The sequence below is a fragment of the Camelus dromedarius genome, chromosome 9, assembly GCF_036321535.1.
Source record: "Camelus dromedarius isolate mCamDro1 chromosome 9, mCamDro1.pat, whole genome shotgun sequence".
Taxonomy (NCBI): Eukaryota; Metazoa; Chordata; class Mammalia; order Artiodactyla; family Camelidae; genus Camelus; species Camelus dromedarius.
The window spans coordinates 65,138,118-65,154,977 of record NC_087444.1 but is presented as its reverse complement, the minus strand read 5'-3'; the positions used below and the strand labels follow the sequence as shown (position 1 = coordinate 65,154,977).

At 45.4% G+C, this 16,860-nt stretch overlaps 1 protein-coding gene across 2 annotated transcripts; it reads right to left on the bottom strand.

Annotated features, from left to right (window-relative positions):
• Positions 1-3,143: 3,143 nt before the first annotated feature.
• RBM42 (RNA binding motif protein 42) lies at positions 3,144-11,239 on the bottom strand. 2 transcript variants are annotated; one of them, XM_010978822.3, is made up of 10 exons: positions 11,012-11,239; positions 10,626-10,770; positions 8,526-8,610; positions 8,352-8,426; positions 6,687-6,752; positions 6,434-6,609; positions 5,640-5,972; positions 5,312-5,429; positions 3,481-3,675; positions 3,144-3,388 (listed from the first exon to the last, which is right to left on the bottom strand). In XM_010978822.3, exons 1-10 carry the CDS (start codon positions 11,137-11,139, stop codon positions 3,276-3,278), a joined length of 1,434 nt encoding a protein of 477 aa, XP_010977124.1. In that variant the 5' UTR covers positions 11,140-11,239; the 3' UTR covers positions 3,144-3,275. The 2 variants fall into 2 exon arrangements, with proteins under 2 accessions (XP_010977124.1, XP_031312747.1); XM_031456887.2 differs by lacking the exon at positions 6,687-6,752 and having other exon boundaries at positions 6,434-6,588; positions 11,012-11,236.
• Between the last annotated feature and the right edge of the window lie 5,621 nt (positions 11,240-16,860).

The window sequence follows — 16,860 nt, the reverse complement described above, 5'->3', positions numbered from 1 at the left end:
TTGGTGGACAGGTTCTCTGTCTTGGGGGCTTGATCCTGCGACATGGGGGATGGTGGGGGAGAAAGGCCTGGGGTCAGCTGGGCTGCGCCAGGCTTATCTGCAACAGGAAGGGGGATTTCCGGCCAGACCCTTGGTTGACTGACGTCACAAACCACAGGGGGCCTGCGGGGGATATGGTGGGGGTAGGTCGACCTGGGATCCTTGACCAGGCCCAGTTCTCCCCTTCTGAGGGCTTTGAGGAGGAAGTTCTGGGGCTGCTTCCGAGGGCTGTAACATCACAATATAAATGATAACAATAGTAATAGTAGCTAACATATATTGGGGGCTCATTGCATGCCATCAACTGTGCCATGGGCCTTTGTTTAATCCTCCTGTGTGGTAGGTACTAGTTTTATCCCTATATTATGAAAGGGGAAATTGATGAGGGCTTCCTCCCACTTTTCTTCATGTCCAGAATACACGCCCTTCCATGCTATAATAGTTTGGGATACATGGGAAAATTTGAGTATAGCTGAATATGATACAGAATAAGTCATTTTCTTAGATGTGCTAATGGTGTTATGATATGACAGCTATCTCTATAAGGAAATGAACACTGAGATATTTTGGGGTGAAGTGTTATGATGTCTGTAACTTGTTTCAAATGATTCAGAAAAAAAAAACAAGCCATGTATACATGGATCATATACATATGCATATGCAACATTTGGGACACACTTATTCTAAAAAATTGTTTGTTGTTTATCCTAAGTTCACATTTAAGTAGGTGCCCTGTAATTTTGTTTCCTAAATCTGGCAACCCTAAACCCAGGTAGCTTGGCTTCAGAGTCGGTGCTTGTACCCATCCTGCTATATTAATAAGTAAATATTTACCATTAAAAATAACCTCTTTAATATGGGCACATTCCAATATTCACCTAGCTTGATCACCAACCACTTGCCATTCTGGGGGTAGGAGGAGTTGGGGTGTGGGCCCTGCTTTTTTTTTTTTAATGGTTAATTTAATTTTTTAATTGAAGTATAGTTGGCTTACAGAGTTATGTTAATTTCTGGTGTACAGCATAGTGATTCAGTGATATATATGTATATGTATGTGTATGTGTATGTGTATATGTATATGTATATGTATATGTGTGTGTATATATATATTCCTTTTCATTATAGGCTGGCCACTGCTTTTCTGTCCATGTCACACGAGGGAGACAGGGCCTCAAGAGGGAGAGCCACTTACTAGGTCACACCATGGCTGGTTGGGGGGTGGTACTGGGATTGGAACCAGTGTTAGGTGAACCACGGAGCCCTCATGCATCACTGGTACCTCCATCCATCTAACCCAGGGGTCTGAAAGGAGTCCTGACGTGCTTTGCCCCACCAGGCCCAGGACCTCCTCTTCCTGAAGCTGGTCTGTCTCCTGTCTGTATGTGTCTGTCTCTCCATGTCTCTCTGCCTGGGGTTGGTGTCCCTGGCCCTGGGTCTCTGTTGTACTAGGCCAGACAACAAGGCCTTGTTACCCAGTCTCTCCTGATGTCTCAGTCCCTCCCAATCTGTCTTTGTGTTCCTCTCTCTAGCTCCGTATGTTTCCATCTCCTTCCCTCTCTGTTTTCTCCCCATCTTCCTTGCCATTGACTGCCTCTGGCCCACAGTTCTCATCTCTTCCTTTCTGCCTCCCTCCCCATCTCCGTCTCTGCTCGCTACATCCCCTCCATCTGTCTCTCAACCCCGTGATTGATCTCTCTCTCTCCCCTCAGGACTGAAATGCACACATAGAAAACCCTTCTTTCTGGAATCATTCCTCTTCCTTGCCCACAGTGAACAGAAGGGAGTCAGGAGTAGGGAGGGCTAGTGATGTGGTGGGGGGTAGGGTTTGAGGGTTTTGGGGCTGGGTGGTCCAGCCCAAGTGGCAGAAGCCTGAAGGACACTTCCTGCCATCGAAGGGAGGCCCTCAGCCCTCTAACCAGACTGGAAAATGTGACGTCAGAGGAGGCAGTAAGGGAGGAAGACAGGAACAGAGGAAATCTGACACCTCTCCTGGGTGACTGGCTTCCCTGAGGGGCCTGGGCATTGTTTCTTCCCTCCCCCACAATCCCCTTCCCAAACCAGGGTTCTGATGGCTATGCCCCTGGGAGACCCTCATCCCCTCCCCATGCCTGAACCATACCATCTTCCTCCTCTGCCCGGTCCTTGCTCCAGCCTCCTTCTAGGACCTGAGCCCACAACATGGGAGTCTCAAGAGCTTTTTGTAAAGTGCAAATCTGTGTTGCCCTGCTTGAACTTTGTCTCAGCTTCTGGTGAGAACTTTGTCTCTGCTGCCTTCAAGGTAAAGTCTGAGCACTTAGTTTGGCATTCAACATCCTGCATGGATACTTGTTCAGACAGGCAGAGACAAGCTTGGAGCTGGGAAAAAAAGTGAGGGAGAGACTCACAGATACAGAGAGAGAGAATAGAGACTCAGAGAGATGCAGACACTTAGAAACAAGAAACAGAGGGGCACTCAGAGAAACAGGGAAAGAGACACAAACAGACACAGAGCAAGACAAGTCAGCTGGGTTTTGGTAGAGTGAAGAAACTGGAAGAGTCTCAGCAAGCAGAGGGTGAGAACTGCAGAGACTAGGAGGGTAAACAGCAAGAGAATGAGACAGTCTCAGAATTGGCCAGTTCCTTTAAGAAGCCCACCGTGACTCCCTCCCTGGGCTCCCCCATCCCAACCCCAACCACTCTGGACTCTCACTGTGCGGCAACAGGCTTCTTACCCCTGGACCATGAGCTTGGAGGGAACAGGGCCCATTCCCTGTTTACGTCATCATGTCCCCAGCACTGTCCAGACCTGCGGTGAGAGTTTGCTGAATGGACAAAAGCCTGGAAAGCTGTGAGCTCTGGGAGGTCAGGGCCCCTACCTTGGTACCGAGAACACAAGCTGGAGTCAGAAGATCACAGGTCTGAGCCTTGGCTTGGCTTTGCCAGAGCCTCCACTTCTTTCTCTGTGGAGCGGCTGCAATCAACATACACTTAAGAGCTCATGCGGCAGGGACCGAAAAATGCCATCTTCATGTTTGTCTGCATAAACTTTCAAGGCTCCCCACTACTCCCAGGTGGGGGATGCTAAGCCCTGCTCCCCAAAGAGTGCATCTAAGCCCAGCCAGGGATGGAAATGAACGTAAATTTATTGAAACTGGTTTTGGGGGAGGATGGGTGGGTGGATAGTTGAGGGTTTTCCAAAGAACTGCAGGGAGAAGCCAGCGCCCGGCCAGGTGGAAGCGGGTGCCCGGCCACCGACCCTATCTCAGGCCCAATTTCTTCTTCTCCTTCTGCTTCTTGCGAACCACGTCCAGGTTTCGGTCCTTCCACATGCTCTTGCGCAGCTTGATGGGGCGTGAGCCCACATATTTTCCTGGGGGAATGGAAGGTTCAAGGTCAGGCTTGGGGTCAGGCTCAGACCAGATGCCTACCATGCCCAGGGACCCTCGGGGAGGCCTCACTCACCATTCATCTCACGCATGGCACGCACGTAGTCGCTGGGGTCCTTAAAGCTGACAAAGCCATAGCCCTTGGTCTTGCCCGTGCGCTTGTCACGGATCACCTTAGCCTTAAGGAAGGATGGGAAGCGGCTGAAGGCTCGTGCCAAGATGTCATCGTTCACCTCATTGCCCAGATCCCCACAGAAGATCCGGAAGTCATCTGGGATTGGGAGAGAGGAGGTCAGAGGATGCAGATGTCTGGCCCAGTGCCTGCCTTATTTAAATAGCCCCACCTTCTCAGGAGGCATCCCTCAAGCCCTCCTCCCTCTGTATCCCCAGTGGTCTCTGCCTGGGGCCCCCTTAGTTGTAACAGCCAAAGCCTGTAAAGTATTTACCGGGTACGAGGCTCTCTGCTAAGCACCCATAAGGTTTTACACATCTGGCACTTCCAACAACCCTTTACATCAAAAACAGAGGTCTAGTCACCTGCCCAAAGTTAATCAGGAAGCGGCAGAGCTGGGATAAGAACTCAGGCATCTGGCTCCAGAGTCCTCACTGCACCCATTCCCATGGGTCCTAACTTCGTCATCCCAGCCCTGGCCTGTCTTCAGAGCCCTTAGCATCCTTTACTTTCCTGAACACCTCCCTATGGATATCCCCTGGGTCTCAGATACCCACTGGCTCCCATAATGGCACCCCGGTACCACAGACTTCATCAGCTCTGCTTCCTCTGCAAAGCCCACTCTAATCCCCCTTTGAGTTCCTGAAAACTGAACACACTGCCCGATTCTTCTCCAAGGCCAACCTCAGTTGCCACTCCTGGACATATCCCCTGGGCTGGGCCTGAGCCTCAACCACATGTGCTCAAGCCTAAAGAATCCCTTCCCCCATGAGCACACACTATTATTATCCCCTTGTTGGAGATGAGGAAAATGAGGCTTGAAGGGCTAAGTGACTTGCCCAAGGTTACAGAACTAGGGTCTACAGCCTGCACTGGCCATATTTGGGCTGATGTTGCCAGGGCTCTGGCCTGGGGTGGACAGACAGTCCCAGGAAAAGAGGCAGAAGTCAAAGACTAGGATGGGAGGTAGGCCCCTTTCCTTGGCTACCACTGTGGCTGGTCCACAGCTTCTGTGGTGATTAAGGACACTCTTTGAGAACAAGTTAGGCCACCCCAGGTGGAAATAATTTGACAAACTCAGAGGGTAGAAACTTCTACAAACCAACTGGCCTGAACACTTCAAAAAACTTATACACAGGACAAAGCAGTAGGAGGGAGACAATTCTCATTAAAAGATAATGGAATGACATAAAACTGTTTCGGGGAAAAACAGCTGTAATAAGACTGGGGACAACTGGGAAAATCTGAATATAAACAGAATATGAGATACCACAGAATTATTGTTAATTTTCTTAGATGTGTTAATGGTGTAATGATATGAAAGAAAATATCACTTAGATGAATACTGAGGTATTTAGAAGTGAAGTGATAAGTTCACTTATAATTTGCTTCAAATGGTTGAACAAAGACCCAAAAAAAGATACATGAAAGGATAAAGTGAATACAGCAAGATGTTATTTGCTGAATCCAGTTGTTCACTGTGCAATTCAGTATTTAAAAATTTTCATAAAAAGTTACGAGGAAAAAAATTCTCTTCCACCTTTAGCAAGCCAGGCCCCTGATGAATAAAACAGAGGCCAGAAGGTCCTGGGCACCAGTCCTCTCCACTGAGTCATGTACAATGGCTGGGTGAGGGCCTGCCCCCGCAGAGCCACAGTCCAGCCCTCCACGAGGTGCCTGGCCTTCACCTTCCTTTAGCTGAGCAGCGCAGGACCCTGCACTTGAGCCCACATACCTGCATCCCACTCCAGCAGGCTGGGGTCCTCCCAGCTGCTCCCAGCTGCAGTGCGAATGCAGCGTTTCAATTTCTCTGGCTTCCCTTTCTTCTTGTCCTCACCCAGAGGCTCTGGGACCTGCAGGGAAAGGGATGGGGTGCAAAGGGCTTGATGTTGGAGTCTCCTGGACTGATCTGCCTGCTTCAGGCTTTCCCACTTTGCTCTGCCCCATGGCTCTCCTGCCTCCATGGATAGAAGACGACATGTGTTTCTGTGTGAGGAAACCCATGGACTCCTCTCTGCCCAACCAGCCTTTTCTGTCTCTGCACTGCTCTACTCCCTGCTTACCTCAAGAGCCATGAGACCAGGGGGTGGCTCAGGTCGTGGGGGCCGGGGTCTCGGTCGCAGGGACAGGAGCTCAGGAATGCGCAGTGGAGGCAGCAGGCCTCGCACAACTTCCAGCGGGAGGGGCAGGGGCTCGGGCTCAGGCAAAGGCATGGCGAGGGCCAGTGGTAGGCTGGGCCCAATGACTGCAGGGCCAGCTGGGGTGCCTCCTGCCCCCACAGCCACTGCTGCGCTAGCCTCCTCCAGCCCAGCTGCCGCTGCCACCACAGCTTCTTCTTTCTCTTTCAGGCCCAACCCCAGGCCTAGGCCCAGCTCTCGGGGTGTTGCTGGCTCTTCCTGTAGACGAAAGGAGGGCATGAAGGGGGCCAGGTCACAGGCTAAGACCTTACTTCCATCCCCATCCCGTATAAGAGCAAAACCCTGGGGGCCTGAGAGCAGGCAAGAGACACCTAGACAGACAAGGGAGTCTCTAGTTAGAGATGGACACAGGGATAGTTCAAAGGAAAAAACAGATATACAGAGAGAGACATACACCTATAACTTGTGTTTCTCTCTTTAATTTCCCTACAAAAGAAAAAAACAAAGCAAAAACACAGAAAGATTTGGCCACAGAAACAGGGAAAGACAGAGACAAAGTCAGAGAGCGAGAAGGCAGAGATACAAAAAACCAGGGGAAGAGGCAGAGACACAAAAAACCAGGGGAGAAGGCAGACTTGGTAGACATAGCCCAGCAGGCCAGGATTGAGGGTCTCCCTGCCCACTGCACCTCTGACCCTCAGCTGCCTGTCCGCACTCACCAGAGGAGGCCTCAGAGCAGCCATTGAGCTCAGGGGGGGCCCCGGGGCCCGAGCCATTGGTGGCAGCATCATAGGTGGTCCAGGGGGCCCAGGCAGAGGGGGGCCCACCAGGGCCTGGTGAGGGGGCCGCAGGGCCATAGGGCGGGGTCCACCTGCTGCAGAAGAAAGAGCAGAATCTGTCAGGGTGTTAGTGGGGGAGTTGGAGGGCTTGGGGGGAGTTATGTGGCAGGGATGATGACCCTGGCCCCCTCACCTGCTCTCTGTAGCACGTGAGGGATGAAGGCTGGACGCAGGATAGGGGCCCTCTGGGGGGCCACAGCTGTGGGAAAGATAGATGGGGGTGTGTGTCATGGGGGACTGGGGCACTTGGGGCAAGGTGTTTGCCTGTGAGTACTCTCAGCATCCAAGAAGTCCTGAAGAAGAGTCAGGGGAGCCTTCTGGGAGATGCAGGGGTCTTTTCACTTGTTCATTCAGTAAAAATTTACCAATACTGATCTCCTCTGGGCCTGGACCTGTCCAGGGCAATGCCAGGGACACATCTAAAGCCCAAGGGCTCTTTGCGAGCTCCTGGTCCAGAGTAGGAGGGAACAGACCCATCACAAGACAGTGACAGCCAGAGAGATCAGGGCGGGGATGGGGTAAAGCCCAGGCAGGGTGATCTGAGGCTGGAGGGGGAAGCCTGGGAAGCAGTAGGAACCCAGAAGAGCCCCAGGACCTAGCCAGGGGGACCATAGAGGCCTTCCTGGAGAAAGGGACCTGTCAGCTGAGACCCAAAGGATCAGGAAGAGTTGGTCAGGAAAAGAGTAAGTGGGAATATTACTGGCAAGGAGAACATTTTGAGATAGAAAATTTTCCCCCTTCAGTTTAATGCAATTGTAATAGAGCAAGTCAGGAGCTGGAAAGCATCATAAGAGAATGGTCAAGTCAGTAGGCATCCAAGCAGAGTCTAGTTGGCTGAGCTGTGGATGTCCTCCGGAGGGCACTGGGGAGCCACAGCAGGGCTGGAAGCTGGGGAGTGTGACTAGGTCAGATTTGCATTTTGACTAAAACCTTACTAAAGTGAGGAGGAGGGTACAGCTCAAGTAGTAGAGCTCATGCTTAGCATGCACGAGGTCCTGGGTTCAATCCCCAGTACCTCTTCCAAAAATAAAACAAGCAAACCCAATTACCTCCTCCTCAAAAAAACAAGAACAAAAAACCCCTTACTGAAGTATAAGATGTATTAAACCATCTCAGATAGCAGATTAAAAAGTGTAACAGGATTTAAGTAACCCAATTAACAAGTTTGATCCAATAGAGATTATACTAGAACTTTACAGAATGCATATCCTTTTCATACACATGAGGAAGTAATGTCACAAAAACTGACCGTGCGTATAAAGGTTATCTCAACAACAAAAAGTAAGAATGAACTATGGAGAGGATATTTTAGTTTGATTTTGGTTTACAGCAATATGGGGGGCTCCCGGGGAGGAAATGGAGATCTCTCTCTGAAAGGGACCAGGTGATGTAGGGTCTTGACAGCCAGGGGAGGGGCATAGGTGCTTGTCTGTTCATCCCATCAACAGAGAGCATGTAATTCTCACTAGGTGGCAGGCCCCAAGACTTTAGCCTCTCACAGAGCTTATATTTTAGAGAAAGCAAAAGATGATAACCATAATAAAGAAGCAAATTGTAAAGCTTGTTACAAAGTATTAAGTGCTGTGAAGAAACATAGCAAAGGTGGGGATTAGGAGTGACAGTAAGGGGGCTGGTTTGCAATGATCAAGTGCAGCCTTATTAAGGCCAAACTGACTAAGTACACAATCAAGTTGGTGCTTTAGAAAGATGATACCAAGGTGGGGATGAAGTGGAGAGGGTGAAGTAGTTGAAACAAGAGTGCTTAGTTAAACGTGGGATTCCTTGGCCCCAGACCTACCTGCTCGCCGCAGGAACATGGCTTCTCGAGCTTCTGGACTGTCCAGGTGACTCCGATCACCAGGGCCAAAGCCAACTGTTGGGAGGGGGAGATGAGAATGGTGGGAGAAGAGTCCCAGACATCCCTTTTCACCACCCTGCCTGATCCCCTGATTCCGACCCCACTGCTCCTTACCTGGGCCTACAAAAGGTGGGCCACCCACCATGGGAGGAACCACTGTGGCTGCAGCAGCTGCCCGGGCCTCCAGAGTCTGTTGGACCTGTTGGGGAGGAGGTTGAGGTGAGGGGCCTGACTCAGTGCCCACAAGCTGCCCTGGCTGGCTCACCCTGGGAGGCCAAAGGTTTCATTCTTTGCACTGTGTTGGGCTATCTGTCAACTTTAGGTCTAGGTCTTAGCTAAATGTCACTTTTCAGGGAGGCTTTTGGGATCACACTAGCTAAAGCTGTCCTCAGCCCCTCCCAGCTACAACTTCTCTCATCACCCTGTTGTGTCTCCCCCAAAGCATTCAGCACTATCTGAAATTATGTCCAGCTTGTCCTCCGTATCTCCCGTGTGACCATCCTGGTCCAAGCCACTGTCTCTTGCCGAGAGTGTTATGGTAGCCTCTTCTTCAGTCTCCTTGATTCTTCCCTTGCCCCCTATAGTTTGTTTTCCAAACAGAGAGCGACCCTGTTTATATCTAAGTTGGATCATATCACCCCTCTGCTCAAAATCCTTAAAAAAAAAATATCAGAGTAAAAACCAAGGTCCTTATGGTGGCCCACAAGGCTCTACTAGATGCGTCTCTATCACCTCTCTGTCTTCATCCGCCCAGCCTTTCCCTTGCTCACTCTGCTCCAGCCACACTATTCCCCCTGCTGTTCCTTGAACATGTCAAATATGCATCTATCTTGTAGCCTTTGCACTGGCAGTTCTCTCTGCTGGGAATGCCTTCCCCCAGATACCTGCATGGTTCCCTCCCTCATGCCTTTGATTGATTGATCTTTTGACGTATACTTGGTTTACAATACTGTGTTAGTTTCAGGTGTACAGCAAAGTGACTCAGTTATACACACATATATATTTCAAATTCTTTTTCATTATAGCTTATTACAAGATATTAATATAGTTCTATTACCTATACAGTAGGTACTTGTCATTTATCTATTTTCTTTATAGGATCTGTTAATCTCATACTCCTAATTTGTCCCTCCCCCTCCTTCCCCTTTGGTAACCATAAGTTTGTCTTCTATGTCTGTGAGTCTGTTTCTGTTTTGTAAATAAACTCATTTGCATTATTTTTTAGATTCCACATATAAGTGATATCATATAATATTGTTCTTTCTCCGTCTGACTTACTTCATTCAGTATAATCTCTGGGTCCATCCATGTTGCTGCAAATGGTTAAGATTTCATTCTTTTTTATGGCCGAGTAATATTCCATTATACATATACATAATGGAATTTTATACACACACACAGCACATCTTCTTTCTTCAGTCATCTGCTGATGGACACTTAAGTTGCTTCAATGCTTGGCCATTGTAAACAGTGCTGCTACGAACACTGGGGTGCATGCATCTTTTCAAATTAGAGTTTTCGTCTTTTCTGAATATATGCCCAGGAGTGGGACTGCTGGATCATATGGTAACTCTATTTTTACTTATTTAAGGAGCCGCCATACTGTTTTCCATAGTGTATCATGCCCTTTATATCTTTGCTTAGATAGGCCTCCCTGAAAGGCCTTTCCTGATGGGGCTGAAAAACCTGTCCTTCCTTCTCTACTTTGATTCTGTCTCTCTGTAGTAAAATGTAAATTCTAAAAAACATAGTGATTATTTTTCTCTGTTTCATTCTCTGCTATATGCCTAGTGCCTAGAATAGTGCCTAATGCAGAGATGGCGCCCAATAATTATGTGTTGAGAAAGTGAGCAAGTTTCATTTACTTGCTTTCTTTTTAGTAGTGTCTCTCTCCACTAGTCATATATATAGTTAGGTATGGAGTACTTGAATGTGACTAATGAAGCTGAGTAACTATTTAACTTTAATATAAATTTTAAATAGATACAGGACAATTCCATCATTGCAGAAGGTTCTACTGGACAAGATGATCTAAAATATAAACTCCCAAAGGGCAGAAATATTGTTCTTCTTAGTCATTACTGTGTCCTCAATGCCTGGCACATAAAATATTTGTCATGCTAATTAATCAACAAGCCAACATGTCAATGGCTCTCTGTATAGAAACACTGTGTTGGAAACATCGTGCTCTTATATGCCTTAGTTCAGCCGTACCTGTTGGTATGTGTTGGTCGCGATAATTGGGCGGATCACTGGTGCTGCTGGGACTTGCATCGCTTCTACCGTGGGGACTGTGGGCACCGCAGGCACAGCAGCTGGGATTCCGGTTACCGGAGCCCCCAGAACTTCTTGCTCAAACCTGGGGGAGCAGGACAGACACCACAGCTCAGGACCCTGCACCAGTTCTTGAACGCTGGGTATATCGCGACAGGGCCGTCACCCCTGCCAACCTCTCCTTCTTACTCCCGCCCTCACAATCCCGAAAGTCCCATTTCCCCAAAATAGAGACATATGTAGGGGCCTATAGTGGCCTGAAGGCTCCAGGGCTCGATGGCTCTAGCTCGGGGACGGCTTTTATCGAGCCCTGTCGCGGGCCTTACAGGGCCATCTCCGCCTCCATCTCCTTCAAGCGTTCCTCGCCGCTCTTGCCCGGGATGCCGGCGCCAGGGCCTGGGACCACAGGTCCTCCTGCCCCCGGGAGTCCCGGGGCTGGCCCTGCCCCGGCCATCGCTGCTGCCGTCGCTGTCGCTGCTACTACCGCCTCAGTCAGTGGCCTCCGCCGGTTCCGCTGTGTACTCTGTGGCTTCGTCAGGGGGGGCGCCCGCGGATGACGTATCAGCGAAAGCGACGGGCGCCGGTACTTGACTTCATACGCCAATGAAGCTCGCCTTTGGAGCGAGGGCCAATGAGAACCTGGCCACACCCAGAGGGCCCGCCCCAAGGAGGTATATAGGCCAATCAGAGTTCCGGAAAAACGAGTCAAGGGAAGAACCCGGTCTCTGAAAGTGCAGCCAAGAGAGATGGCCAGGCCTTCATGGAGGAATACAAGCTGAGGGGAGGGCTGTGTAGTCAGTTGGCCCTGTCCGTAAGTGGTAACTGGGCCTTTGAGAACTCACGAAAGTTCAAAGATCCCTTCCGTCCCACCGCTAGACCCGTTCCGGAAGTTTTAAAACATACGGAAATCCACATCATCCCAGGACAAGGCGAGGCTGGAGACAGCTGGGGGCAGTGGGTTCCTACTCTGGGGTAGACAGACATGCTACAGTGAGTCCCAGAAAAACCAGGGACATGATGTGGAAAGTTCAGAGGAGGCGCCTGATTCAAGCTTTCTGAAGGAGGTGACATCTGAAGAGTTTGTTAGATGAAAATGAGAGATGTTCTGGGTAGGAGGATTAGTTCATGCAAAGGCTGAGAGAATAGTCAAATGTGTCAACCCTGAAGCTAACGTGTGTAGGTTTTGTCTCTGCGTGCTTTCTTGGGACACAGCTGGCCTCTTTTTTTTTTTTTTTTTTTTGGTCCTCAAAATGTTTTATTGTGAGTATTTTAAAAAATACACAACAGTAGAGCGAATAATATAAGAAACATCCATATATCTCTCAGCAGTTACTAATATTTTACCCTTCTTGATTCGTCTGTACTTCTTTTTATTTTTTTGCTGGAGTATGTAAAAACAAATTCCAGATAGCAGTCAGTTCACCCATAATTGCTTCATGTCTAACAGATAAGGAGTATTTAAAAAAAATTTCCAAAAACAAAAACCAAAAACACTACACCCCTAGCATTTTCACACCCAAGAAAATTTCTTAGTAACATTCAACACTCAGACTATGTTCAATTTTCCCTGCTTCAAAATGTCTTTATACAATAGTTTTGTAAAATCAGGATCCAAATAACGTCCACACGTTGCATTTGGTTGGTTGGTCTTTTTTTTTTTTTTTCTCTCTCTCTCTCTTTCTTATTTTTATTGTTTTCTTTGGCTTCTTGAAGTCTGTTTGAATCAGCATAAATGAATGCTCCATTAAAGCATTGTTGGTGTTGACTGAAATAAAATGCACAGCCTTCGGTGGACATTTCTGAGGACTTGAACTCCTTCGAGCCTGGGATGACAGCCTCTCAGATCGTTCTGAGAGACTGCTCCAAAGAGGTAGGGGAGGAACCAGGATATATAAGAGTTTTACAACAAAAATCAGTCAGTCAGAACATTAAAGATTACTGTAAAAGAAAACCAGACATCTCAAGTTAAAGGATGTAGCATTTTCTATATATGGGAAGGAGCAAACGTCTGGGCTCATTGAAATCATTCCTTTGACAAGCACCTAGCTATCTAGGGCCAGTATCCTGTCCTTTCACATTCTGAGTCCCCTCAGAGTGCACCATTGTGGGTGGCTTTGGACCAGGCTGCCTAAGCGCTTGTCTGTACCCTGAACTTACTGTGGGAGGTGGTGGCAGTGGCTGGTGACTTGATGGCTTCAGCATTCTTTGTTTACTGATATGGCTTACAGTATTTTTTGTTCACATTGGGCTTTGTTTTTTTTTTTTTAATTTCTTTAATGTTTTTCTTTTTTTTTATTTTGGGTTTTTAGAAAAATTTTTTAATTTGTTCACATTGGTTTTGAGTACTAGTCATGTATTTTGTAGAATGTTCCTCATTTGGGATCTGTCAGATGTTTTTCTAATCATTAGGCTGGGGTTTATGTTTTTTGGCGGGGGAAAGGCCATACAGGTAAAGTGCAGTTCTTATCATGAGTACATACTATCAACAGAATTATTATTAGTGTTAACTTTGATCTCCTATGGTAGCACTTGCCAGATTTCTCTACTATAAAGTTACTTTTAAAAAAATTATTTTTGCTATTTACTTTTTTAAAAATTCGTATTTTTTAATTGAATTGTAGTCAATTTACAACGTTAGTTTTAGGAGTACAGTAAAGTGATTCAGTTATATTTATACACACACACATATATATTCTTTTTTCAGATTCTTTTCCATTATAGGTTATTACAAGATATTGAATCTATTTCCCTGTTCTATACAGTAGATCCTTGTTTATCTATTTATATATAGTAGTGTGCATATGTTAATCCCAGACTAATTTATCTCCCCCACTTTCCCCTTTGGTAACCATAAGTTTGTTTTCTATGTCTGTGAGTCTGTTTTGTAAATAAGTTCATTTGTATCATTTTTAAAGACTCCACATATAAGTGAAATCATATGTTGTTTCTCTTTCTCTCTCTGACTTAACTTCCCTTAGTATGAACATCTCTAGGTCCATCCATGTTGCTGCAAAAGGCATTATTTCGTTCTTTTTTATGGCCGAGTAATATTCCATTGTATACATCTTCATCCATTCACCTGTCAATGGACATTTAGGTTGCTCCATGTCTTGGCTATTGCAAATGTGCTGCTATGAACATTGGGGTGCATGTATCTTTTTGAGTTAGTTTTCTCCAGATATATGCCGAGGAGTGGGATTGCTGGATCATATGATAACTCATTTTTAGTGTTTTAAGGAACCTCCATACTGTCCTCCATAGTGGCTGCACCAATTTACATTTCCACCAACAGTGTAGGAGGGTTCCTTTTTCTCCATATAAAGTTACATTTAAAAACTCCCTTTTCATGCACTTTGGAAGTTACTATGCACAGCCCAAAATTAAGGGGTGGAATTAAGCTCCACCTCCTTGAGAGTGAAATATCTACATAAATTATAATTTGGAATACATCTGCACAGGGGATATCTATTCTACCCCCTTTGTTTAATTATTAAATCATTTATATCAGTGTGGACTCAAGGATAATTTGGGTTCTTATTCAGTACTACTTTAGTTGCTTTTTGCTCAAATTGTTCCAGATTTTAAAATCTTACGTCTTTTTTAACCTGAAAATTTCCCTCCTCCTGCCTTTTTCTTCCTCCTTCCTTTTTGTTTTTTCCTTTCCTTCTATTTGTTAGATTGATCAATTGTCCTATATAGGATGTCTCACATTTTGGATTTAACTAACTACATTGTTTCACTTGGTCCTCCCTGCCCCTTTCCCCTTTCTTATATGTTGAAGTGACAGAAGCTTGATTAGATTTAGATTTAATTTGGTGAAAGAGTACTTAAGAGATAGCCAGTTGTAATATATCCCATTTAATCCTACTGTATCCAGTCAGGAGCACATGCCTGACTGTCCTCCTTTGGTGATGCCAAGACTGAGCAGCAGTGTTACCCTGTTCCATCCATTTAAAAAAACTCAATCAACCTTTCTGCTAATAGTTTAGCAGCCCTTGATCTATTACTTCATTAATGTACGGAAAATAGTGATTTCCAAATTTTATCATTCTCTCTGAAAATTATTAGTGATTTTTATAAACAAATTCTCCCTTTTCAGGAATTAGGTTACTTGTTCACATACAGGGAAAAAGACAAAATAATGCTTGAGTCTTTCCCTATTTTATGGGGGAAAAATAAGAAATGAGTTGGTTCCTAGCACCCTTCAAAGGTGACCAATGAGGTTTGTGTGTATAAATATCATTATGAACTTATTTATGTGCTTCAAATCATTGCACTCATTCTAATTGCTGCTCAAAATGTCCCCAGTGGCAACCCCTTCATATTGTCTCTTGAGTCCTTTTGACTCTCTCTGTATATTTTTGACCCAATGTGTGTGAATACATATATATATATTTTTATATAAAGAGAAAAACCCATGAGTTCATTCTTATATATCCAATTCAAATGAAGATTACAAGGTGTTTACTTTTTTTTCTTTTTTGGGGGGGAGGTAATTAGGCTTATTTACTTATTTATTTTAATGGAGGTACTGGGGAAGGAACCCAGGACCTTGTGCATGCTAAGCAGACACTCTACCACTGAGCTATACCCTCCCGTACAGGGTGTTTACTTCTTTGATTATATATCTGTATCTCTTTTCACTTGCATTAAAAATCTTAGTCCCCAGTAACATTAGCATAGCTACTTATTTGCTTCAACCTATAATTTCAAAATATGTAATGTTGAGTCTGAAAATTTTATACTATATATTTTATCAGAATAAAAATACCAGTATTATTATGAACAATAAGACTATCTGAAAATTGCAGACATCATCCTTAATACTTCAATACACATCAACATTCTAAGAATATTCTCCCACCTAGCCACAATACCATTTCATTATCACACCAAAGAAATTTAACAAAGATATTAATATTTTCCAATATACAAACTCCCCATTCCTCATATTCAAATTTCCCCAGTTGTCTTGGGGAGGGGGAAATGTACTTTCACTTTTTAAAAACCCTGTGATTCAATCAAGATTCTGCATTGTATTTAGTTGTCATCTCTTTTAATCTAAAATAGTTCCCACCGTACCCCCACTGACCTTCTGAAGAAAATGGTCTAGTTGTTTTGTACAAGGTGCCACAGTTTTTATTTCACCCAGTATGTCTTTGCAATACATTTCTCTAAGTAGCATTTGGGCAAAGAATAAATGCATGTATAGTTTTGCTGGTGATTATCCCACTGGTGTTCCATATTACATGTGCACTTACATATTAAACTGCTGTTTTCCCATAGTCTTGCCAACAGAGTGAGTTGCCAAAATTATGGGTTTCCTTTTTCCCAGTCTGATAGGTGGGAAATATATATCAAAGTGGGGTTTTAATTGCTTTTCTCTTATTGAGTTTGAGCATATTTTCTGAGAATTGTCCATATATATATTTTGCCCACTTTTCTATAGACTTAGAATTTTTCTTTTCCACTTTGACACTACACACACACGTGTGCACACACATACCCTTTATAGTATAAATTGCAACCCCACCCCCCTAGTTTGTCATTTCTTCTTACCTTGTTCTTTTTTTTTAAACCATGCAAAAATTTACTTTTATGTTTTTGTTATTATTTCCCATTATTGCATCTGGATTTTGAATCACATCTAGGAAAATTTGTTTAATTTCTAATTTATAGAGGAATTCACCTTCATGGAGCTTACATTCTGTTTGAAGAGGACAATAAAAGATACAATAAAATATTGTATGTTAGAATATGTGCTATGGAGAAAAATTAAGCAAGGATAGGGGGTAAGGACCCCCATGTTCAACAGGGAGGTGGAGGCTGGGAGCTGAGATAAAGAGAGGGAGGAGGAGAGGGAACACTAAGGTGGTGCACAGTAAGGCAAATGTGAAGAGTAGCCAGGGACAGGAGGAGAATGGGAGAGTCAGGGCGCCCGGAGGCCAAGAGCGGAGTTACGAGAAGGGAGGTGGAAAACAAGGTATAAGATCACAAAGATGTCAAATATCCCTAATCTGGAAACTAACTGCAACCCCAGTAAAACTCCCATCCATGTTTGTATTCCTTCTGGAACCAGGTAAGTTGGATATAAAGTTCATTTCATTTGGGAGAAAAAAATAGCAGGAAGAGATAGAGAAACACTGAAAAATGAGAGCAAGATGGCAATCAGCCA

What these genes read in the sequence shown, in the direction of transcription:
- RBM42 (XM_010978822.3), bottom strand. Translation starts at nt 11,139, where the DNA reads ATGGCCGGGGCAGGGCCAGCCCCGGGACTCCCGGGGGCAGGAGGACCT. An exon ending in TCACGTGCTACAGAGAGCAG is followed by an intron (nt 6,610 to 6,686) that starts GTGAGGGGGCCA and finishes ACACCCTGACAG; the next exon opens with ATTCTGCTCTTTCTTCTGCA. An exon ending in CCTGCTGGAGTGGGATGCAG is followed by an intron (nt 3,676 to 5,311) that starts GTATGTGGGCTC and finishes TCCCAATCCCAG; the next exon opens with ATGACTTCCGGATCTTCTGT.